General features: G+C 44.0%; 1 protein-coding gene across 1 annotated transcript in view; it reads right to left on the minus strand.

Moving 5' to 3' along the window:
• LOC147621850 (uncharacterized) overlaps positions 1-24,695 on the minus strand; it is a 124,116-nt gene that overhangs the window by 34,907 nt on the left and 64,514 nt on the right. Inside the window, exons 2-4 of the mRNA XM_086822874.1 lie at positions 892-919; positions 572-702; positions 74-435 (exon numbers count right to left, since the gene is read on the minus strand). Coding sequence (XP_086679000.1) covers positions 74-435; positions 572-702; positions 892-919 — 521 coding nt within the window. The remainder of the gene's footprint in view (positions 1-73; positions 436-571; positions 703-891; positions 920-24,695) is intronic.

The following is a 24,695-nucleotide window of genomic DNA, read 5'->3' on the forward strand; positions in this document are numbered from 1 at the left end:
ATGGCATCTGTACTCGTATTTAGAAGGGAAATCTAGGATTTTTGGCCAACATTAGCCTTCTCATGAGTCATACCAGTGTAAGACATTTCCATGTGCCTGCAAAATTAATTGTGCAAGCTGACTTTGCCCTGTAAAGGTACTCTCCTTGCGCATGGCATTTATGAGATGCTCTGCTTTTTCCACAGCATTCAGCTTGCTTGATCCTCCATCTGCCTTGCTGTTGAAGACCTTCAGCAACGAATGGTACGTGCTTTGACTGTCCACAGTCTGGGGAGGTAAGGACTCGGTGTTGTCCCCATTATTTAAGCCATTTGTTGACGGGTCTATCTGTGAAGATTGGACTCCAAGGCATGGATTACCACTCCCTACCTCTCCTTGTGAAAACTGCACAACCTTTCTGACTCGTGAACGCTGCCCAGAGAAAAACTCCCTCACCTGCACGAGTCACAAGTCACAAGTCAAACACAGCCAAAAAAGTACACAGTTAGAGAAGCAGATCATGCTCAATCCCAGTAATAGATAAGCTTGAAAACAATGTTTGAATAGCAGAAGGGTACCCAGGCAGCCAAACCTGGGTTACAGTGGCTCCACTCAATGCACTGATTTCACGAGCCTCTTTCTTCGTGATAGTGTCCTTGATTGAGAAGACATTGTATAGACACTTCAATGCCTTGGGTGTCAATGATTCTCCCGATCTTTTGCCTGTAGATATCAGTTTTATAGAGCATGGAGCATATCAAATGATTGCATGCATACACACGAACATGCAGGGGCACGTACAAACAGTAAGTGGAGGTCACTTGTGAAGTCTCTCATTTACAGTTCACTTTTTCAAACCAAATTTCACTCCTAGAAAGAAAGACAAATCACTGTTTTCTCCATAATACTCACCTATTCTTTTCCCCAACACTGCAGCTGCCTGCAAAACACGTAATACCAAGTCATTATCAGGGATCAGTATACAAAGAAAACAAAGATAGATCAATACTGCATAGCTATGGAAAGCCTCAACTAATCAAAACTTAGCTCCAGCTGTGACTTTTCCTGATTTTTCCCACATGCAAAAACTGTTACAAAGCCTTGGAAGACGGGGGATTTTCTAAACTAATGGATTTATGTGTTTTGTAATGCTCATGTAAATGCCCACCAGGAAAAAACTCAAGGATGGGCATGATATAGCTGTACGGACATGGACCGCATGCTTGTTTTTGATGCCGCCCATAGCTGCATTTGCTGAAACCTATGTGGTACCTGCTGCTCAATGGGCTGTACTGCTGATTTAGGGGTTACGCCTCTTGAACCAGCCATTGTACCTGTTGTTCCTCTTCCTCGGATGTTATACCTGATGTTCCGGCCTATGTACCAGCCATACCAGAAATGGAATCTGTTTGATTGGCTGCCTAGGGATTTGTCTCCGCCATGATTACATGATGGTAGCATGCTTCTATTTGAAATTTGTTGTTGGTCACCCTTTATCGGCGGTTAGCGCCCTGAAATTGTTGGTGGGCAACTAGTATTGGCTGCCCACTAATTGTACACGTTGTAAAGCAATTGATTATTGCTGTCCATTGTTTCATTGATGTCATTTGGAAGCCAGATGCATAGATTGTGCATTTGAATCAAGCTATGGAGAACCTATCGAGTATGTTAACCGCTAGGGAAAGCTTAGGAAAACCTGCTAAGTACGTTACTTGGTAGTGGAAGGATTTGTTTTTTGAAGTCATGCTGGGCAAGTCACTTTGTGCAGGATTCATCTTCAATTGATGGAATTTATATTCTATACATTAAAAGTTTGGTATTGAAGGAGATCAAACCCCTTATTATCCTCAAGGCTTTGTACAAGGTAATAAAGAACCAGAAGAGGGGGGCTGCCCCATCTTCAGCCCCCCATGTTGTGTACTTTTGCATTAACACACAGCACAAAGCACATGCGAATATCTTTCTGATGTTTCATTTTCAGCTTTCTATCATGCGATGTATAATTAAGGGAGTATTATGGTCTCCGAGCAAATGTGTGCTGGTTACATGCTCAAAGAACAACATGGTCAATGTGAAACATGCAGACTACCCTGCTTACTACCTTTAGTGGTTAAAACTTGAAACTCCTTTGCAAAGGCAAACCAAAAAGTACAGATGGAAGCTATCAGCCTCCACAATCCCACATGTGGTCACAACCTTTGGCTTGCATGAAGACAATTTGTAGCACGCTATTGACAGCAACCAGCTTGAAACCATTGAGGGAAGGGAGAGAAGGGAGAAGGGTGTCCCTGTTTAGAAGGCATTCAATAAAAATCATTAAGCTTTACTGCTTACCATCCTCCAGCATATCAAGCCTGGGAGAGAAAACCAAAGTGCATCTCACTACTCTAGAGGTGTGTGTGTGTGTAGAACCTTCGGAGATTTTGGCAACCACCTTCAATTTGATGTCTTGGTGTAACGTCACCGTATTAAGTAAAAAGCCTTGGAATAAGGAATGGTTATATGACTCTGCTTGAAACGGAGAGAAAGCCTGCATGTTCTAAACCTGTTTACATTCTTGTGGAAGATGCTTTAAACATGTTTTTTATTTTTTTCGATCACACCATCACCGGAGCCATAACAACGTCATTCTTAGGCACCAAACCATCAATCATGTCTAGAAGTCTATTGCACTTTGTTGTTACTGCACTTGCCTTTCATCTGCACCACCATCTTCGTGTGCATCCACTACAAGCACTAGTGGGCTATAAAAATCAGCCATAAGTGATCATCCTTGGCCCAAACTGGCAACCGTTACTACCGGCCCCGAATTTCATCTGCACCAATATCTTCATGTGCATCCTCCACAATCGCTACTGAGAAATAAAAAACAGCCGTGTGTGATCATCCTCATCCCAGTCTGGCCACGATTACTATCAGCCCCAAAGGTCATAACATGGCTGGCATAGTAATTGAAGCTAAGCATATATATACCTAGATGAATCCAGGAACATGCCCAAATTCACCTTTTAGGAACGTGCATGTTATATACTCATGGTAGTCAACCCACAAGACTATATAACTATCAACTCCATTATGCATAGTATGGACTAGATACTACAACATCCCCACTAACGTCATCAGTGCCCAATAGTGGGTGTAGAACTCTGTATCAAGATATGTTCTCACACACGCACTCCACAGACACACACACACACACACACACATAAGAGCACATATTCACACAAAGGCCTTCATATTGAGTTTCTGTCAAACCTCCGGAGATGCAGGGGAGACTCGGCCATAATGAAGCTAAGCATATACCTATGGGCAACCCCAAATAGGGACACTACTTTTTTTTTCGACTAGCCTTTAGGCCCAAGATCCACCCGTAGTTACCATTTTTCACTGCTTGGAGGTACCGCCCATGGGCACTTTTAATCCGCCCGTAGGCGATGCCCTTGAGGAAGCACCATGTGGGGTTTTGAAGCCAAGTCCTCCTAGTCCTAGACAAACGGGCATTACTTTTAATCTCTGTATGCTGGTTTTTGAAGAGGATGAATGCAGTTTTTGTGTGTGACCACATCAATTTTTGGGGGGATGTCATGTGCGTAGGCATATTTGCGGACTTGTGTACTAATTTTTCTAGGTTGTAAGGATCTAGTGGTGCTGTACATCAATAAAGCATGCACCAGCAGGCAGCTGTTGCACCTTCATGTGTACATCCAACACTTGCGCCTAGTGCCTGATTGAGAGCCCTTTTCTGAACTAAGAGCACAGGAAGGGTAATAAGCAAAGTTTGGGCTGAAAATGTGTATCTGTATGAAAGTGTGTATCTGTGTGTTTGGTGCACAAAGGATGGCACTGTGATCTGGACATGAACCCATTTAGGCTATGGGCTGGATCCCCTGGCCTTCCGCACCTTCATGTACATGGGAACGCCACCTAAATTTACTTTTGTCCAAGCCATTTAAAAGCACATTAACCCATCCACACCTACTCACAAACAAGCAACGCTTAACATTTTTTTTAAACAAAGAGCAAAAAGAAAAAAACATTAACGATAGCATTGATTTTCATTTTAGGTTGGAAGTTTTTTTTTTCTTGCTACACCAAAGCAATCTGATTTTTATCACGCTATGCCTACATACATGCACTCCTCCCTTCTCCAATCAGTGTTACAGCTCTCTACCTCTTGTATAAGCATCTTCTCTCTTAGCTGTACACACTCTTTGTGCACAGAAGATATTTCCAGTTTTAGGGCGTTGGGGCATGAGGAGAGCTATGGATTCAACTTTGGAAGACTGTCAGGCAACTGTTTCCTGAAACAAATTAGACACCCAAGTGTGCAGTCTCAAGGTGATCCCATAGATTTGAGAGATGTCTCTTCTTACACTTCAGAAACTGTTCACCCACATGAATCAAAGCTCCTAACCTTCAATCCATACATCCGAAAATTGAGCGAGTTCTTTCTCACAGGCCGGAGAGGATTTGGTATCTCACCTTTGATCATGAACTTCACAAAGACCATCAAAATGAGGTGCAAAAGAGTAACCCAAAGAACATAGACAGCACTTTGCAACCAACGGTGTTTTTTGACACCGTTGGACCTAAGAAACATAAAAGTACTCATCCATCGTCTACCTCCAATACTTCATGTAAGAAGTAGTAGAAAACCTAAAGCAAGAATTCAGGCAACAACACCAAAAAGAACACATCCGCGTCCTTATCAAAAAAGCAAAAGGCCGAATCTTCCAATGCAACAACAGAAGAAAGACTTGACAAACTATTCTTCGAGTGCAATCGTCCATAACACCACGCAAAGGATCGCACTGTCATAACCTTCTAAGAAGGAAGGTTAGAACATCACCATTACAAAGGTGACATTTCCAAAAAGGTCGATTTATGTTTCTAGAACTGAAGGTTCTCCATTGACTCTTCTTGTGATAGTGTAGTTAACATGTTTTGGCTTATGATCCTCATACAAACCTTCATGTTTGGATGTAGATACATCCATAGGTGGATACCTGCAGAAAAGAGCTAAGTAATCTCCAAGTAAAGCATGTTGTAATCTCAACAAATTTGGCCATGGATATGGTTGTTGCAAAACCCCAACTAGATTCAAAAATGGGGAGGGTATTGCATGAGCTGCTTATTGCATTTTCATGTCTTTCCATCCTAGCTCTCTTCCTAGTCTAAAATTGTGGTGCTCCCCGCTTGGACCTGCTGCCAATGCCCATCGGTTCACCCCAACACCCTCAAGGAATCATACAAGTCAGCATTGATCTTGGTGAAACTCAAGAGATCCATCTCCCCAATCTGACTCAAAGCACTTGCAACCCAATTCAAACTATCCCTCTAGCACTGAATCTCCATATCAAAGTTCTACATAAGCTCTACCCGCCGTGCCTTCCACCCTCTGAACTCAGGCCTATCACAGATATACTTGATCGACTCAAGGTCACTCAAGACAACAATTTTGGATCCATACAAACATATTCTCCAAATTTTGAATGCGTGTATAGCAACATACAACTCTTTCTCTTGAGTATGCCACCTAACCTCGATATCATCAAGCTTCTTGCTTTGGATCCATACAAACATATTCTCCAAATTTTGAATGCGTGTATAGCAACATACAACTCTTTCTCTTGAGTATGCCACCTAACCTCGATATCATCAAGCTTCTTGCTTTCAAATGCCACAAGTCGGACCCCTTGGAACAAGGTAGCCCCAATCGCGTAATCACAGGCATCAATCGCAACCCCAAATAGTTGAACAAGATCCGACTTTTTAAGAAAGACACTGAATCCCAAGAATGCCTGAAGTTGCCTCACTGTCTAAGAAACCAATCAATCCAACACCTTCTAAATCCGCTCAAGATCAATGCTCATACCATCCTGGAAAATATGATGACTTAAGTATGTGAGATCCTTACAGAAGAAGTCACACTTGGAGAGTTTAGCATACAATTGCTCCCGTGTCAGAATCCCAAGACCATCTTGAGATGCTCAACATGCTCCTCGAGGGTACGACTATAAACTGAAATATCATCTAAGAACACAACCATGCACTTCCCCAAACAATCCAGAAAGCGATCCTTCATCATTAGCTGGAAAGTAGCAAGAACATTCATGAGTCCAAAAGATAATACGAGAAACTCGTAAAGGCTATACCATGTACTAGTCTTAAAGACATCATCCTTGGCTATGCATATGTGGTGATAACCAATACAAAGGTTAACATTAGATGAAATCAGATTCATAATCTGAATTTCCAATTATATTATGAAGTTTCGCTAAATATAGAATAGTGGGTGGGACCGCAAAATCTCCCTAAAGCATCTTCCACAACAAAGGACAAAGTATGACCCTTCCAAACTACAGACATCATGGCTTAAAATCCATTCTTTTCCTAGAATAGCATCTACCCTATCTAGATTCATCATCAAAAAATCTAGGAGCTCCATGTAATCTTGGATCCCAACTTCTGTACAAGTTTTGCATTAACGAACTTGTCAGTACTACATCATATGTGTGTTGAATCAGAGTAAAAACAAAATCACTTCTGTTAGTAATGATGGCACAAAGTGCATCAGCACTGAACCTCTTCATGTCCGAAGAAGAGTAGCATCTGGTGGAGGTGTGTTCACGCTATTGTTTGGATCAAGGTTTCCACTGGTTTTGCATCCAATCCTAGAACAATTTCAAGAAGCTCACAAGAGTCTAGAATGGCGTTGATTTTAAATGAGTGTAGTTTGTTCCATCAAGCTTGCCTTCTATGAAGGCTGGTGGACGAATGCGCAGGACTACAAGACTAGTGGGATGGCAGCATGGCAGCAGCAGAGATAGAAGCCATCACTCCTAGTATTCTATCTAAAGAAAGACTGGACTTTATGCACTATTTTTATTAAAAGCACCCAAAGCGAAAAGATAAATAGCAAAACAAAGTGCAATAGACAATGCAATAGATAGAAAGAAAGAAAGAAAGAAAGATTTTATTAACGTCTTCCAAAAGACCGAACTCGGCCTATGAGACAAATCGGAGTACCTGTATGGGGTATCCTCTGTCATCACAACAAAATGAAAAAGTACTGAACAAAAAAAGCTGAATTTGGGTGCGCAGGGGATGAAGCTCTACTACTAGGAGAATGCAAAGCTATATGCATGATACAATCATGATATGCAACCTAGCTAGCTCCATCCTGTACCATACTGGGGGTATAAAATGGTATACATAAGTGAAGGGGGTGTCCACAGCTCCCTGAAGAACATGCCTGGGTGTGCTCTGAAGCGAGCCAGTCGCTCCGCACCCTCTCTGTGAAACTGAGCTCTGATCTCTGTCATCTCTCTCTGGTATAGGCGTGGTGTCCGAAAGCCAGGTGTCCTCTATCTCCTGCGGACTCTAAGTGTCTCTGCTCTCTGGAGAGTAATTCCCTGCCGTGTAGGGGCTGGGAGGGAGATGGATCTCTGAAAAAATGTAGTAATCTGTGTCTGTCGCCCCCCCTCTGGAGCTGTCTGAGCCTGTAATAATGTCTCTCTGTGGTGCTGTATGTCTAGAATGTATCTCCCCAGTATGCGCTGGTCTGCTGCCTCAAAGATCTGGCATAGGGAATGTGGCTCTCTGAATAAAATGGGATATCTCTCTCTGATGGCTGTATATGCTCTGCATCTGCATACATGCTCTGCACAATCTGCATACCCTCTCCTCTCGGGGGATCTGTGCTGCTCTGCCAGTCTCAATCTCCAATCGGTGTGATGAAACTCTGAGCTGACCAATAGCCACTCGGGAGCCGTGTGGTAAAAAGCTCTCCATGTATCTAGGCCTCTCTATAAATCCATCATCAGTGATACTCATGAAGTGATCTCTGTAGTATAGCATCTTCGGTGGAAGAGGCTGTGTAGGCGATATCCATGTCTCTCGTGTATAGAGCTGCCATACATGAGATGGGTACAATGTGATGGTGTTGTCCACCCATGAGCTCTCAAGTAGAGCTTAGATGATGATCTAGACATACTTTGGATGGAGGATGTACGAAGTGTAGAGGGTGATGCCTTAGTTTGTGATAACTATGTCCATACATAGTGCTGCATGTGGTGTGGTAAGCACATATACACAATGTGTGCCCCTAGTAAGCTCATGTTCACGTGTAGCACTACACATAGCATAAAATGCTTTCAAAACCCCCCTTAGTGGTGATGTGAATGAAACTCGCGGCGGGTGTCCAGGGGACTAGGACCTTTGACACACTTGTTGATACCATCATTGCATATTAAAACATTTAAACATGGCCACAACCTTAACATATCCATCATCACTTTGCATAAAACATAAAAGCTGGAGCTTGCACATGTGACACCGCATAGAGGCCGGAATGGGCCGACCCCCCTCCTTGGAGTATTTTATTACCCAAGGAGAATAATATCATGTACAAGCTTTGAGGGCCTTACTCTCCCCACAGGAGATGCCGGATTATCCATATACAAATGCCATAACACAGCCCAACACGAGATAACCAAGCCGGAACATAGGCTGTAGAAATGCCGAGCCAATACTATAATCCATATACCTCCATGTGGGTATTGATTCTTCCCCAACAACCACGGGTCTTCATGCAATAGAGCTCGTAAAGCAAGTACAACGCTCCATTCAGCCAGTACAGCAGCAGGTACACTGGCTAGTACATCACGTACAACAAGTATAAATGCTGGTACAATAGGTACAATTGCTGGTACAATAAGTACAATGGCTGGTACAACCGATACAATGGTTGGTACATTAGGTACAACAAGTACAAGGACTGGTACAGCCAATACAGTGGCTGGTACAGTAGGTACAAGGACTGGTACAACAAGTACAATGACTAGAAATCATAATAAATGATTAAATACCCTTGCCTTCAGTATTTCTTCGCGATGGAAGCCTCCAAAACAATCCCCAATAGCCGGTATTCTTCATGGGCAGCCTTCAAGAGAGAGAGAGAGAAAGAGAGTAGCCATCATTAGGGCAGCCTGTAACGGTGGTAGAGGCTAGTGTGCAGCAAGAGAGTCTCTATTAATGAAGAGAGAAGGCTACAATGACAAGTGGAGAGCCACACAATAGCTGAAGTGACAAGTGTGAGGCCACTTGTCTCACTTTGATCCACTTTCTAACAAGTGTCAGGCCACTTGTCTCACTTTGGTCCACTTTCTTGCCACATGTCCCAATCTAAGAGATGGGTCCTTCCATAAACTTTACCTCTAAAAATATCCCAACTAGTAGATAGGCACTTTGCCAACTCTTGGTATCTGCTCAATTCCAGATGTAATGATGCGAACCGAATTTCCATCGGAGTCGGGCCAAAAATAGCAACTCTCCTAAATTTTAGGAGTGTGGTCCTTTGTATTCTAGGATAATCCCCCATTCCCAAAGCTTGTACTTTCTAAATATTTAGACATCTTGGAGTCCACCAGACCCCTTTTATACTGGGAAATGTCCAATCTAGTGACAGTGAACCTGTACAAGGATGCTAATCACTCTCTATAGGATAGCAAACCTAAAGCTTTCCGAAAAGCTTACTTCTCTCAAGGTAAAGCCTTTGTGAACAGATTTGCGATATTATCATGTGTAGAGCAATACCCCCTTCTATGAAGCCTCTCTCTAACAAAGTGATAGTGTATCTCTATGTGCTTTGTACGAGCATGGAAGACTGAGATTCCGTGCTACGGCCATAGCACTCTGACTGTCAGTGAATATGGTGGTGGGTGTCTACTGACACTTACGAAGATCTGTAAATAACCTCAATCTACCAAAGTAGTGAAAGTTGCCATGTACTCAGCTTCACAGGCAGAAGTGGCAACAATGGGTTGTTTCCTACTCAACCAAGATATGCACGAGTTGACAAGGAAAAAACAATTCCCGCTAGTAGATTGCCGAGTGTCGTAATCTCAAGCCCAATCTAAATCACTATAAGTATATAACTACAAGCTGCTCCCCAGGCATAAAACCAAGGTGCCTTGACGATAGCGAAATACGCTTCACTGCTTACCAATGCTTACTACTCAACTCTGTGTAAATTTGCTGACCTGGGATACACCCAACTGAACATCTGGTCTTATGTTGAAAAGTAGATAAGACACCCAACAACCTGATTGTACAAACTCATGTCGAAGGGCTCATCCACATCATACATGCTCAACCTAACTCTTGGACAGTATTGTATCACTTTTAGTCTCATAGACCCATTGGGTCTTTTGAGGACGTTTAATATAACTTCTTTCTTGGTTCTACTTGAGTAGAAATAGGCTTGCAATCCTAAAATCCAAATTTATGCAACAATTTCTGAATGTACTTGGATTGAAGCATAAAGATGCCCTCATTTGTCTGTGCAAACTAGATGCCCAAGTAATATTGCAATAGACCCAAATATGACATTTCAAATGATGTTCTCAATTACGCATTGAGAGCTGAAATTGCATCCTCATTATTCCCAGTCAACATGTCATCAACATAGAGTATGAGCAAAATGAAAATCCCATGATCCTCTTACATAGAGCCTGCTCGCGGTTGTACTATTTTTGAAGCGACCAAATAGAAATGAATCTTCTCATACCGAGCTTTGGGAGCTTGTTTGAGACCATAAAGTGCTTTGCAAATCTTACACGGTTTACTTTCTTGGCCAGGCATCACAAAACCAATGGGATCACTCACATAAACCTCTTCTTGCAAGTCCCCATTGAGAAAGGTTGCCTTGATATCTGAAGACCTAAACAGGGTTAGGGTTAGGGTTTACAGAAAGAAAACAAGCATAGGAAATCAGCAGGGAGTGAACACGACTGATGTTGATGTCTCAATCATAGAAAAATGTGAAGTACAAGCCACATGATAGTGACCCCTAAAGGATAAGTGTTCACATGACCGGCCATAAATGTGCCGGGTGGACCAAAACACTTATAAACTGCATATAAGTGAAAATGAACTAAACTGGGGGAAAAACCTCCACTAACTGAAGTAAAAAGTGCCCCAGTAACCTACTGATGATCACTAGCACTCCTCTGGGTGCATACACAGCATAAAACCCAACAAACCCCCTGGAGTGATATGTGATCACTGTACATCATCCACCAAAAGGAAACAAATTCAAAGCATTGCGGAATGCTTCAAATTTCGGACGTGGTAATGCCTTGGTGAAGATGTCTGCCACATTCTGATCTGTAGGACAGTAGATCAGACTGATATCTCCTGCCTGGAGTCTCTCCCGAACAAAATGATAGTGAATCTCAATGTGTTTCGTGCGAGCATGAAACACAGGATTCCTGGCCACAGCAATGGCACTCTGACTATCAGTATAGATAGGTGTAGGCTCCTCCACTGAAATATCCATATCAGTCATAAGACGACGCAGCCAAACACACTCAACAGTAGTAGTGTAGGCTGCTCTGTACTCTGCCTCACAAGATGAAGTGGCCACCGTGGTCTGTTTCTTGCTTAGCCAAGAAATGCATGAAGCGCCAAGGAAGAAACAATTCCCACTAGTGGAATGTCTGGTATCAAAATCACCAGCCCAATCTGAATCACTGTAAGCATGTAACTGCATGTCACCCCCCTCAGGATAAAGCAACCCAAGAGACAAGGTACCCTGCAAATAACGGAATACACGCTTCACAGCTTGCCAATGTGACAACCGTGGGCTGTGCATGAATCTGCTCAACTGAGAGACTGCATACTGAATATCTGGCCTTGTATTACACAAGTATATGAGGCACCCAACAGCCTGAGCATATGTAGTGGCATCAAAGGAAACACTGTCATCTTGTAGTGACAGTTTCATCCCAGGCTCCATAGGAGTACTAATAGGCTTGCAATCCTGAAATTTAAACTTCTCCAGAAGTTTAGCAACATAACGTGATTGCAACAACCCAATGCCTCTGTTATCCTGCACAAACTGTATGCCCAAATAGTAATGTACAAGGCCCAAGTCAGACATGTCAAATGTCTGTTGCAGTATCTCTTTAAATGCTGCAATTTTGTCATCATTTGATCCCATGAGCAAGAGATCATCCACATAAAGACTGATGACCAGCAGATCTGTCTCTTCTTTCTTCACATACAAAGTGGTCTCTGATGGACTGTTCACAAATCCCTGAGTGAGTAGAAAAGCATCTATTTTTGCATACCAAGCTCGTGGAGCTTGTTTCAAACCATACAAGGCCTTTTTCAGCCTGCATACTTTCCCCTCATGACCATGTTCTGCAAATCCCATGGGCTGAAATACATAAACTTCCTCCTCGAGGTCCCCATGTAGGAATGCAGTCTTTATGTCCAACTGGTGAACAACCCAACCACGATGTGCAGCCAATGCAATGACACACCTAAGTGTCGACATACGGGATGTAGGAGCAAATGTCTCCTCATAATCAATGCCCTTCTTCTGTGCATAGCCCTTTGCAACTAGACGGGCTTTGTACCTGTCAATGGATCCATCTGCATGTCTTTTCAACTTGTAGACCCATTTAGTACCAATGGCTTTCTTGCCTTTGGGCAGATCAACCAAATCCCATGTTTGATTCTTTTTAATAGAATCAATCTCATCCTGCATGGCTTTGTTCCAATGCACATTATCTCGTGCATCCACAAATGAATCAGGCTCATCATCATCCTGTAAACTGGCTGCCATAACCAGATTCAAATCCATGATGTGTGCATGCTCATTGGTCCTTGTCTCCCTACGAGTACGACCAGCAAGAGGACCCTCTAAATGGCTGTCCTGTAGTGTCCTCAAATACCATCTAGGTATATGTCTGACCTGTGGTGCCTGCTGTCCCATATTTGGTTCAGCTTCTGGCTCATTTGGCTGCTGAATTTCTGCACCACCTACATCATTTGCTGGCTGTCCATTACCCTCATGAGTTGGATCACCAACTGTGGAATGAAACTCCATGGGTAGAAGACCTTCAAATACATCATTTTCAGCCTGATTTGCCTCATAACCAGCCATGGATAATTCTGATTTTTCATCAAAAATCACATCCCGGCTGATAAATATCTTCCTGGAGAGTGGGTCATATAACCTGTAGCCCTTGCTCTCACGGCTATACCCAACAAAAATGCATTTTGTGGCTTTATCATCAAGCTTCCTCCTCAACTCTTTGGGTATGTGTGCATATGCAAGGCACCCAAAGATACGAAAATGCGATACAGAAGGCTTGCGGCCATGCCAAGCCTCAAAAGGAGTAATAGAAAACAATGCCTTTGTGGGACATCGATTCAAAATATGACAAGCACACATTACTGCTTCCACCCAAAAGATATGTGGTAGTCTTTTTGCCTTTAGCATACATCTGGCCATCTCCATGAGTGACCGATTTTTCCTTTCTGCAACTCCATTCTGCTGTGGAGTGTAAGGAGTAGTATACTGATGTTTTATACCTCTACTCCCAAGAAAAGAATTCAGCACATGTGACATATATTCCCCCCCTCGGTCAGAACGGAGAGTCTTCACCTTGCATCCAGACTCTGTCTCAGCAAGTGCTACAAAGGCCAAAAATGCATCATATACCTGTGATTTCTGTGTCAAAGGATAGACCCAGCATATACGTGAGAAGTCATCAATAAATGTTGCAAAATAAAAGCAACCACCTAATGACTTCGTCTGCATGGGACCACAAAGATCACTGTGTATAAGTTGCAACTTTGCAGTTGCTCTTAGAGCCTGATCACGTGGGAAGGAAAACCTGTGCATTTTTCCCAAAATACATCCTTCACAAATGTGATCTGGAGGCTTCTCCATGAGAGGTAGATCTGTAAACATATTATGTCGCTGCATAAGCATAAGACTACCAAAATTTACATGCCCCATGCGAGCATGCCATAACTCCGCATCAACCATAGCTGGAGTAAGAGTGAATGCATGATAAGCAGACTGATCCACTGGCTGAAATGCATCCAACTCATAAAGTCCATGACATAATGTACCAGTAAGCATCAAGGTCAAGGCATTTGCTTTGTCTCTGACCATGCATTTATCATCATCAAAGTGGACTTACATTCCACAATGTGCTAAAGAAGAAATGGACAACAAATTCTTCTTTATCCCTGGTACATATAAGGCATCTGTAAGGCGGAGAATGGAGCCATCAATGGCTGTAAGCTGAATCTCCCCAATGCCACACACTGGATATGAAGCATTGTTGGCACACTGAACAGTTTTGCCAACAGGGGCAGGGTTAACATGGCTAAACAAATCCCTGCGAGATGTGATATGCTTTGAGGCACCACTATCGAAATACCAAGTACATGCATGCTCTGTCATACTGAGTGCCTGTGAAGACCAAGAGGCATCATAGCTGCATGTATAGAAACAGTAATCCCTGTCCTCAACAAAAGAAGCAGTCTCTGGAGGAGCTTTAGGAGCATCATTAACAGACATCCCAGCTTCTTTTGCCTTCTCTTTGGCAATCCTCTTCCTACATTCCGTGATGTAGTGACCTGGCTTCTTACAGTAATGACATTTTCCCTTCTTCTTGGGCTGTCCATCACTTTTCTTGGTATCCTGTGAAGAACCACCATCACCTGAATTTTGATTTGCACTCTTTGGCTGAGATTTCCCTTTGCCCTTTTGACCTGTAGTAAATGCTTGTTCAGCATTTGTGTTCATATTCATATTCTTCCTCATTTGCTCCTCTTGTAGTAAGAGAGCAACAAGTTCCTGATACTTGAGGGGTTCAACAGCATTCCTCATGCTGAGGTTCAAAGAGGTATGGAAAGCCAAGTAAGATCTTGGCAAAGAGTGCAAGATGGTGGACACAAGCTGTGTCTCAGGAATAATCTCATCCACATTGATGAGTTGCTCTCTCAAATCCTGCAGCTTGTTCAAGTGGCTAGACATATCATCTCCTTCATTCATTTTCTGATTTTCCAGCTCTCTTTTCAAAAATGAGATCCTAGCCTCATTACGAGCAGCATACATTTGCTCCAAAGTCACCCATGCATTCTGTGAAGTGCCAGCTGAACGAATATGAGGTATAATGGACCTCTGAACTGACAATGCAATGAGTGACAATGCTTGTGCATCCCTGGCATCCCATGTCTTTTGAGCATTTGTTCTCTGAACAGGCAATGGCTGTCCTCGAGCCTGTACCTGTTGTCCTCGTCCACGAGCACCCCCTTGGGGAGGGGTCTCTGGAGCCAATGGACCTGGACGTGGTTCATCACCACTAACAAAATCCCAAAGACCTTTTGCCACAAGCACATTTTTCAGCATAAAACTCCACAAGGAGTAGTTCGTGCCATCCAATTTGTCTTCCTTAGACAAATATGTGAATACATCACTTTGCTGTTGATTTGCCATTATGCTTTACGCACAATGTTGTACCTGTTTACCAAAAAACCCAAAAGCAAAAACCCTGATAACAACTGTACTCCACTGAATACAGTTCACCCAAATCTGCCTGCACTCTCAATCCTCTGAATGTGCAGCTTAATGCACCAATGACTGAGTAGAGCAGCAAATGGCGTACACAATGCCAAAATGCCCCAAAAATGCCCAAATTGGCTGCACCCAAACTGTGCTAAAAACCTGTATATTTTTCTTGCTAGAAAAACTGCCTGTTGTGCCTGTATATTTTTCACAGAGAAAAATAAAAATGCCCAAAACTCAAAACCTGTTATGCTTACCAGCTGAGTTGAGAGATGATGAATGTACTCGTAGACTGTTGTACTGTGCAGGTTCTTTCACGAAACCAATTTTCTGTAAGCGAGCAGGTACTGTACGGATGTTGAGGCGACCACAGTTCTGCAGGTTCAGTCAGCGCTTCAAGTGTATGGCTGCGCAAGTACTCATGTGACAGTAGGCACTGTCGAGTCTGCAGGCGGCGACTTGTGGTATTGTTAGCGCTGAAGGCTTAAGCGTACGGTGGCTTGTACACTTGCGCTGTACACGTGCGCTTAAGCTATAGTTGGCGTAGGCTATAACTGACGGCGCAGTACCCGACTGAAGGCGACCAGGTACTGGTAGCCGGCGCAGAGTAGTTTTGACGGCGCACTGGTGTACGGGCTGAAGGCCAACAGGAGGCGACTAGACTCGGGCAAGTGGCGCACACGTACAGCTGAAGGTGGCGCAGGCTTGGTGTACGGGCAGCATATTCTGAAGCCGGCGCTGACTCAAAATGTTTGTAAACTGTACGGGCAGAAGCAGCAAATGTACGGGTGTTGAGCAAAGCTTCAAAAGCTCTGATACCAATTGAAGACCTAAACAGGGTTAGGGTTAGGGTTTACAGAAAGAAAACAAGCATAGAAAATCAGCAGGGAGTGAACACGACTGATGTTGATGTCTCAATCATAGAAAAATGTGAAGTACAAGCCACATGATAGTGACCCCTAAAGGATAAGTGTTCACATGACCGGCCATAAATGTGCCGGGTGGACCAAAACACTTATAAACTGCATATAAGTGAAAATGAACTAAACTGGGGGAAAAACCTCCACTAACTGAAGTAAAAAGTGCCCCAGTAACCTACTGATGATCACTAGCACTCCTCTGGGTGCATACACAGCATAAAACCCAACAATATCCAACTCGTGCACCTTCCATCCATGATGGGCAACCAAAGCAACAACACATCTGATAATGGACATGCGAGAAGTAGGTGCAAAAGTCTCATCATAATCTATGCCCTTTTGCAGGGCATAGCCTTTGGCAACAAGCCTAGCCTTGTACCTGTCAATGGTACCATCAAGCTTTCTCTTGACTTCTTGCCAAGAGGCAAATCTACTAAATCCCAAGTGTTCTTCTTCTGAATAGCATGGATCTCTTGTTGCATGGCTTCTTGTCAGTGCTCCTCCTCTTGAGCCTCTCCATAAGAATCCGGCTCAACTCTATCGTAAAGACTACTAATGCAGGCCACATCTGCATGTTCTCGAGCATCTCTAGAACTTGCCCTTGTTCTACTCTGCAAAGGAGCTCAGAGTTTACTCTCTTGTAAGGTACGGACCAGCCAACCAGTTACCATGCATTGTTCTTGCCTCTTCCAAAGCTGTCCACCCATCATGAACTACTTCTATGTCATGATGTGCAATGGGCTGATTTTCAGCACCTACATGATTTCCATTGGGCATTTCTAGTGACTGGTCATGTCTGACATCTATACCCAATGGGACTAGTCCCTCAAACGTATCATGTGAGCCATTTTTGAAGTCTCTAATAAATTCAGCCAATGGTTGTGCTGAATTTTCAGCAAATACAACATCTCTACTCTCAAAGATCCTCTGAGTGCATGGATCGTAGAGATGGTATCCCTTGTTGCCATTGCTATAGCCCACAAATATGCAATTTATTGCTTGTCATCCAATTTGCCTTGTAACTGTGGAGGCACATATGCATATGCAAGGCATCCAAATGTCTTGAGGTAATCAACCTTGGGTTTTGTCATACCAAGCCTCAAATGGAGTGATGATCTTCAACGCTTTCATGAGGCATCTGTTCAAAACATGTGTGGCACACATGATGTCACCATTGAGCTATCTAATGGTCCTCTTATCTTCTTGTGTGAGCTTTGGGCTCTGGATGAGCATACTCCGTAGTGGTGCTCCATCGCTAGGACTGGCACGGCGTGATTCGTAGTGCCAGGGACGGGTGGATTGCACACGGTGTATGTTTCTGGATTACCACCGCTAGGACTGGCACGGCGTGATTCGTAGTGCCAAGGACGGGTGGATTGTACACTGTGTGTGTACCTGGAATTGACTTTCCGGTGGGCCTGTTTGTGCCCGGAAATGTCAAGTATTGTGCAAGTACATGAACGGAGATTATCCTTTAACAATGTTGCATTGTGCACTTATGTTTGCCTGCCTTTAAAATGTTTTCGCGTGAACTGGTTTCGTTTGCATGCCTGACATGTGTGTCTAGCTCAGGGGTCGGGGACGCCCTCCCGTGAGCCGTGGAATGCCTTGTCTTCTGACAGGTTTTGTGGCGTGTGAACAGGTGGGAAATCCTTATTTTAATAAGAGTTTTAAGTTATAAGCCTTATAACTTACAGGTTTCATACTTCATTAAAAGTAGGTGGACACTTTATAAGTGTGGGCACCCTCTTTTGGCCTGGGCACCCTTTTATAGCATGTGGGGTGGGGGTTGGCCACCTACCCCACCTACCACACCCAATCCTTTGCATGGGAAGAAGGCGCCTCACTTCCAGCCCTCTCCCTTGCATTTTGAAGGAGAAAAACACAACTGCTTGCTGGGATTTAGAGAAAACAGGCTGTACAGCAGCTGGAGCACTCAATATTCTCATGAAACAGGTCGTACAGCTCCTATTCCAACTATTGTTTGAGGACTGAACCACACAGCAGGTACAGCAGGTATATTACCCTCATTTCTTGCTGATTCTGGTCGTACAGTAGGTACAGCAGGTACAGGAAGTACAATATCATCATTACCTGTTGATTCTGGCCGTACAGCATCCTTGGAACCCTTTTCCCATGGACTGAATGGTACAGCTTCTCTCTTTTCACTTCCACGCGTGGATTCAGGTCTGGACAGCTCTCTTGATTCTCTCACGTGTGTACTCAAAACAGTTAGCAGGAGCCCTCTTTACTCCCACGTGTGATTCAGGTCAGACCAGTGGGGTTATCCGCGTGGATTTAGGTCATACGCATTCCCTACAAGTGGCCCAGGTTGTTTCACTCTTCCTACTGGCTGTACGGTGGCTCCAGAAGATTTTCATCGCGAAGAATGAGGAATTCTCCTGCTCTCCTATGTCTGGACTCCTCTTCCATTCACCGAGTCAACTCCGTGAGGGTGCCCCATCGCTAGGACTGGCACGGCGTGATCCGTAGTGCCAGGGACGGGTGGATTGCACGCGGAGTGTGACTCTGGAAGGTGCTATGGACGGTGCAGCCCTTGGTGACTGCAGACTCGGCATCAACAAACATATTTGGGTTTGATACTTTGTTTTTTTCATTGTGCATTGCTTATTGGAAATCTGGCCTTGGGCCCGTGTACTTGTAACAAATTCTCCCAAGTAATAACATCAATCCTTGGGGGGGGGCCGGCCGTTCCGGCCTCAGTGTGGTGTCATCTATCTATGCTCAAAGTTGTTAATTACTTTTTATTGCTATTTTGTCTTGTGCTATTGTCTTTTAAGAGTGTATATTAAAGTGCTAATTGGAGAAGTGAGTCCAGGAAGGGGTGACCCCTACCTGGGTCTCGTTTCAGTGGTATCAGAGCACGGATCTTCCTTTTTCTACATTGGGAGACGATCCAAAGGCTTCCTGACCACTCTCCATTAGTGACTTTACTCTTATTATGGCTAGCCAAGCAAGTAGCAAGGAAGTGCCAAATTCAAAGGGGCACTCCAGTGGAACACAAGCAAGTGGACGGATGCCTTATGCCCGTGATCATGTATGGTTGGGACAGCCGTCCCGTGGCAAGGAGAAAATGCAGGAGCAAGAGCAAGAGCCAAGTGCCATGAATGCTGAAATTCAGCGTATGCGAGAGCTTCTCCATGCCAGGGAGATGGAATTGGCCAGCCTACGTGAGGACCCACACATTCAACAAGTGCTAGATGCAAAGAAAAAGGAGGCAACCGTCTTTCAAGACTTTGAAGCTTTGGCTCGTGGATCAGGGCTGAAACCTCGTGAGCTAGCTTTTTCATTCTTAGTGGACAAGGGTGATGTATTGCAGGGCCAGGATGGGGAGCTTGTTATAAAGAGATCTCCATTGGTGGACATGCCTGGGATAGCCTCTCCAAAGCTGAAATCTGCTGTCCACAAAGAGGAGCCTTCCATTACATCCCGACGTGATTCTACCTTACATGGGAGGCATAGCCATGCCTATGAAGGTAACATTACTTCTAGAGATGATCGTTACAAGCCTCATTCTTCATCTTTGCAGGTTTCTCATGGGCTTAGAGAGCACCGACATCCCCGTACTACTACTTTACCTGTTGAACTCTCCCGTGAAGAGCCATTTCTTCATGCTCCCATCTCCACACCCTCTCCGGATCATGCTTATGCTACAAGAGATAGTGGTGGGGCTACGCACATGCATGCAGGTACAGCACATGGTTCACGTCCACCTATGCCACCTATGTATGCAGGAGCATCTATGGATGCCAGGGCTGATCCACATGAACGTGGAATCAAGAGGAAGCATGGGGATTATGAGTATCATGTTCATAAGCAAAAGGAATTCAAAGCCGGGGACAAATCCGTCAAGTTCGAGACATATCATGGTGAGTTTGATGCTTCCAAGGCTATGTCATTTGTTTCCCAGTTTGACATTGCTTTTAGTGATGAGGATTTTTCAGAAAAGTCCAAGGTGAGGCATGCCAGCATGTTCTTGAAGGGGACGGCCGCTCATTGGTGGCTTGCAGAAAAGCTCTCAGGCACTCCCGTGGACACTTGGGCTCACAGATTTGAGGCAAAAAGTGTTGGAAGAATGCCATGCTCCACCGTATGCAGGACATAGAGGTATTCTACCTACTACTCATATGGTTGAACGCTACTTCTTTTGGCCAGGGATGAGGAAGGACATTGAGGCTTATGTACGTGCTTGCCTCACTTGCCAAAAGGTCAAGTTTGATCGTCAGAAGTCTCCTGGATTGCTTCTACCATTGCCTATTCCCTCACAGCCATGGGAGAGTATAGCTATGGATTTCATCATGGATTTGCCTCGCACTCAGCAAGGTAATGATGCTATATGGACTATCGTTGACCGGTTTAGCAAGCAAGCTCATTTCTTGCCGGTCAAGAAAACGATCAAGGCAGATCATATGGCAAAAGTTTTCTTATCACAGGTATTCAAGCATCATGGTATGCCTAAATCTATTGTGGGTGACCGTGATCCTTGAACTACCAGTCTCTTCTGGAGAGCACTTTTTGACAATATGGGCACAAAGCTGAATTTTTCATCCGCTTTTCATCCTCAAACCGATGGTCAAAGTGAAGCAGCAAATTCAGCCGTATTGGACCTTCTCAAATGCTATGTGGCTGATCAAAAAACTTTGTGGGAAAAGTATTTGCCACTTGTGGAGTTTGCATACAATAACACGGTGCATGCTTCTACTGGGAAGGCTCCCTTTGAGATAGTTTATGGCAAAGTTGTATTGCCTCCCATCCTACGTACTAAGGATGAGATTTTTGCTGCTGATGACTTTGTCAGGGACTTGGATGTTGCCTTTGCACAGGTTCGGACAGCCATAGCCCGTTCTCAAGAGAAGCATAAGAAGGCTGCAGACAAGCATAGAAAGCATTTGGATGTCAAGGTAAATGATTGGGTATTGCTGAAATTCGAAGAAGCTAGACTCCGTAAGAGATCTGGTAAGGAGGGGATGTTTCCCAAGCTCTCATCCAGGTATTATGGGCCTTTCAAGGTCATTGAGCAGATCAATGAAGTTGCTTTTCGTTTAGCATTGCCATCCCATTGGAAGATAAATAATGCTATCCATGTTAGCCTCTTACGAAAGTATGTGGGTCCGGAACCAAGTCTTCCTATCATTGAGGATCCACCAGAAGTGGATGAGTTGGAAGAGATTTTGCAACCGGAGCAGATTGTGTTCCATAAAGAGCGTAAGCTATCTGCAGGCAAGCTTGTGAGACGCTATTTGGTGAAGTTCAAGAGCACGTCTATTTTGGTATAGTCTCATGAACGGGGATTGTCCATACCAATGCTGCATTGCATTGCATAGCATCTTTCTGTGTTTGCTTTGTTTCCGGGTGTTAATCACTCTCCTACACACTCCCAATGACTGAAATTCAGCAAAGCAGCTCTCTTTATTGCTGTAATTTCTAGTCTTTTTGCTGAAAACCCTAATTTCAACCCTCCTTTCTCAAGTTGAACCCTAGGGGAAGCTTTCCCAAGGTTCTCTTCATCCTCTTGAAGACTTTTGTCGTGAAGAAATGTGACAAATCGAAGATCTCATCACTCCAAGGACTTCCATCGCGAAGACTTCCGTTGTCATCGACTCTACTTGCAATTGGTAAGCTTTTATGCTTAAATATGGAAGCAAGTAGCAGGAGGGAGAAACCGGATTACAAGATCACATACCATGTGTAGTGTTCTCTTGTCCTACGTGCTCTCTTGCAGATTGTTGCTACCATGTGTTGGTGGAACAATAGAGAGCAAATGGTAGGGAACATGGACACTTGAGAGGGTAGTGTGAGATGCAAGTCTACGTCGACAACCACTTGTTTGCAATACTGTATTCATATGCATTGGTATGGAAATCTCGTCAAAAATGCCCATGACACTATGTACTTGATTGTCCCAAGATCAATAAACTTTATTTGAGGGAGGGGCCGGCCGTTCCTGCTCATTGTATGTCTCTTGTCAATTCAGCAAATTACTTCTTGTATTGAGAATGTGTCCATCAAATCTTAGTGTATTTAAGTGTATTGATTAGCATTGTGTTCAACCAAGTTTCACATGCTGTCATAAGTCATCTCTCTAGACACTCTAAGTGTAGAGAGCACTTCTTTGAACTTGTCTATGTACTCAAGACTAGAGAAGAGGACAGCTTTCTTGTCGTCTTCATCAATGTAGACAACGAGAACACCAAGTTGTTGTAATAAAGAACCGATAGTGCTCAAGTGTTCTTGAAGTGAGAAATGCTCCTTCATTTATAGTGTATAGTATTTTTGTTTTAAGAACACCTTGGAGTTATTAATTTTATTGCCAAAGAGATTTTCCAACTTGTTTCGTACCTCCCTTGCAAATTTGTCGAAGACAATGTGATGTATCAAATTATCTGACCCAGGCCAATATGCGTAGTGCTTTGTCATTGCGATCCACCCATGCTTTGACATCTGGAGAAATGGAAGTTCCCTCGAGCTTCTCATCTATTCCTTTGACTATGTTCCACGGGCCATCTCTCATGAGGATAAGTCTCACTTTGGTTTGCCATGTCGCGAAATTTTCCCCAAAGAATTTCTGGAAGGTGATGACTGGCCTAGGCAAATCCATGATTAGTTAACCAATGCTAGATCTTCAAATGCAGGTCAGAGAGAACCTGCAGCAAAGAGAAATTGGCTAATCACAACAAAGGTAAAAAAGGGCACGAAAGACATAGACACCCGAATCAGTGAAACAAAGGAGGAGCTTGCAAAAAATAGACTAGCTGATGCAGATCTGGCCATCAGGCGTGAAGAGGAGCAGGACGGTCACAGCAACATCGAGACAGTCGATGGGAGCACTGCACGTCAGCAATGCGAAACTGCCGGAGAGCAATCGGGCGACGGTGGCGGCGATAGGTGATGGGCCGGCAAGTTGGAGACGGGAAATCACTAGAGCATGGCAGCCAGTCGGAAAGCGACAACGGCAAGTGAAGCGAAACAAGCGAGGCAACTTAGGTAGTCGATAAGTGAAACAACGACTGCTAGTTGGGAAGCGAAGGCAAACTGGCAAGGAAGAAAATCGTCGTAGGCAAGGCAAAATATAGGGTTGGCCCGACAAGGCAACATGGCGCTTAGCGCCACCTGCTAGAACGGGTGGCTCAGCCGAGATCTTACCAAACCCACGCCCCCCCCCCCCCCCCCCCCCCCCCCCCCCGCGCGGACCGGTCCGCCCAACTGGCTGAGCGGCAGTGCTCAACCGCTGCAAATGGGCGACAAAGGCGGAGACAGGAGACCTAGAAGAAGCGACACGCCACAAAGAGACAGGCAGTGGCTCTGATACTAGTGAAGGTTCGCTGCTACTACCCTGAGGAGGGTAAAGCTCCATATAGGAGTTTGGAGAGAGAGGAAAAGAAGAAAAAGACAATGCTCAAGACTCAAGTGTTTACACCACTCAATTAAGATTGATTTGATTGATGATTTGAAGTACACCAAGTGCAGGCTGCAAACCTTATCTATTGACTCACATGAATCACACTCACATATGGGGTCATGACACATGCCACACACTTATCTTATCCATATAAGAGGGTGTTCACACACATATAGGCAGACTTACACAAACATGGGGTGTTCACACCTATACAACCATATGTAGATGGATACACACATACTAGCATGTAGATGGAGTCGTCTGATGGACATACGGGACACAAGAGACTCGGAAATCCCCAACAAGACCACACACAACACTGTGTACGAGCTGTAATTTCTGGACAGCCCTTGCTGAACCATCTTTTGGGAAAGCATTACGATGCATTTTACCAAGAATACATCCCTCACATACATGTTTGGCATTTAGCTTAACATGTGGTATATTTTGTGCCATTTTATGCGTTTGCAAAAGCATCAGATTGCCATAATTTACATGCCCGAATCTGGCATGCCATAACTCTACCTCTTGCATGGCAGAAGTGGTGGTAGAAACCATACATACATCCTATGGCACAAGTAACTTTCTTCCCTGCCATAACTCTACCTCTTGCATGGCAGAAGTGGTGGTAGAAACCATGCATACATCCTATGGCACAAGTAACTTTCTTCCCTTCTAGGGTTGCCTTCAAAGATGTAAACAAATCCCTCATAGAGGTGATATGTAACATGCGGAAGCTTCGTGGTTGAATCGGTAACTTCAATAATCAAAATTGAGCAATCATTCGCGACGAAAATAACGCACAATCCTGAAGTAGATGTGCAGAAAATAGAAAGAAAGAAAGAAGAAAGAAAACCATATTAACGTCCTTTAGAGGCCACATCTGACCTATAGGAAAATCAGATACATCCGTGTGATTACATTCCACTTCGGGGGCAACAAAATGAAAATAGAGATAAAACTAAAAATAGTTCAAATTCCCTACATGACCGTAGGAGAA

The sequence above is a fragment of the Cibotium barometz genome, chromosome 29 (genome assembly GCF_041138505.1).
Source record: "Cibotium barometz isolate CiBa-2024 chromosome 29, ASM4113850v1, whole genome shotgun sequence".
NCBI lineage: Eukaryota > Viridiplantae > Streptophyta > Polypodiopsida > Cyatheales > Cibotiaceae > Cibotium > Cibotium barometz.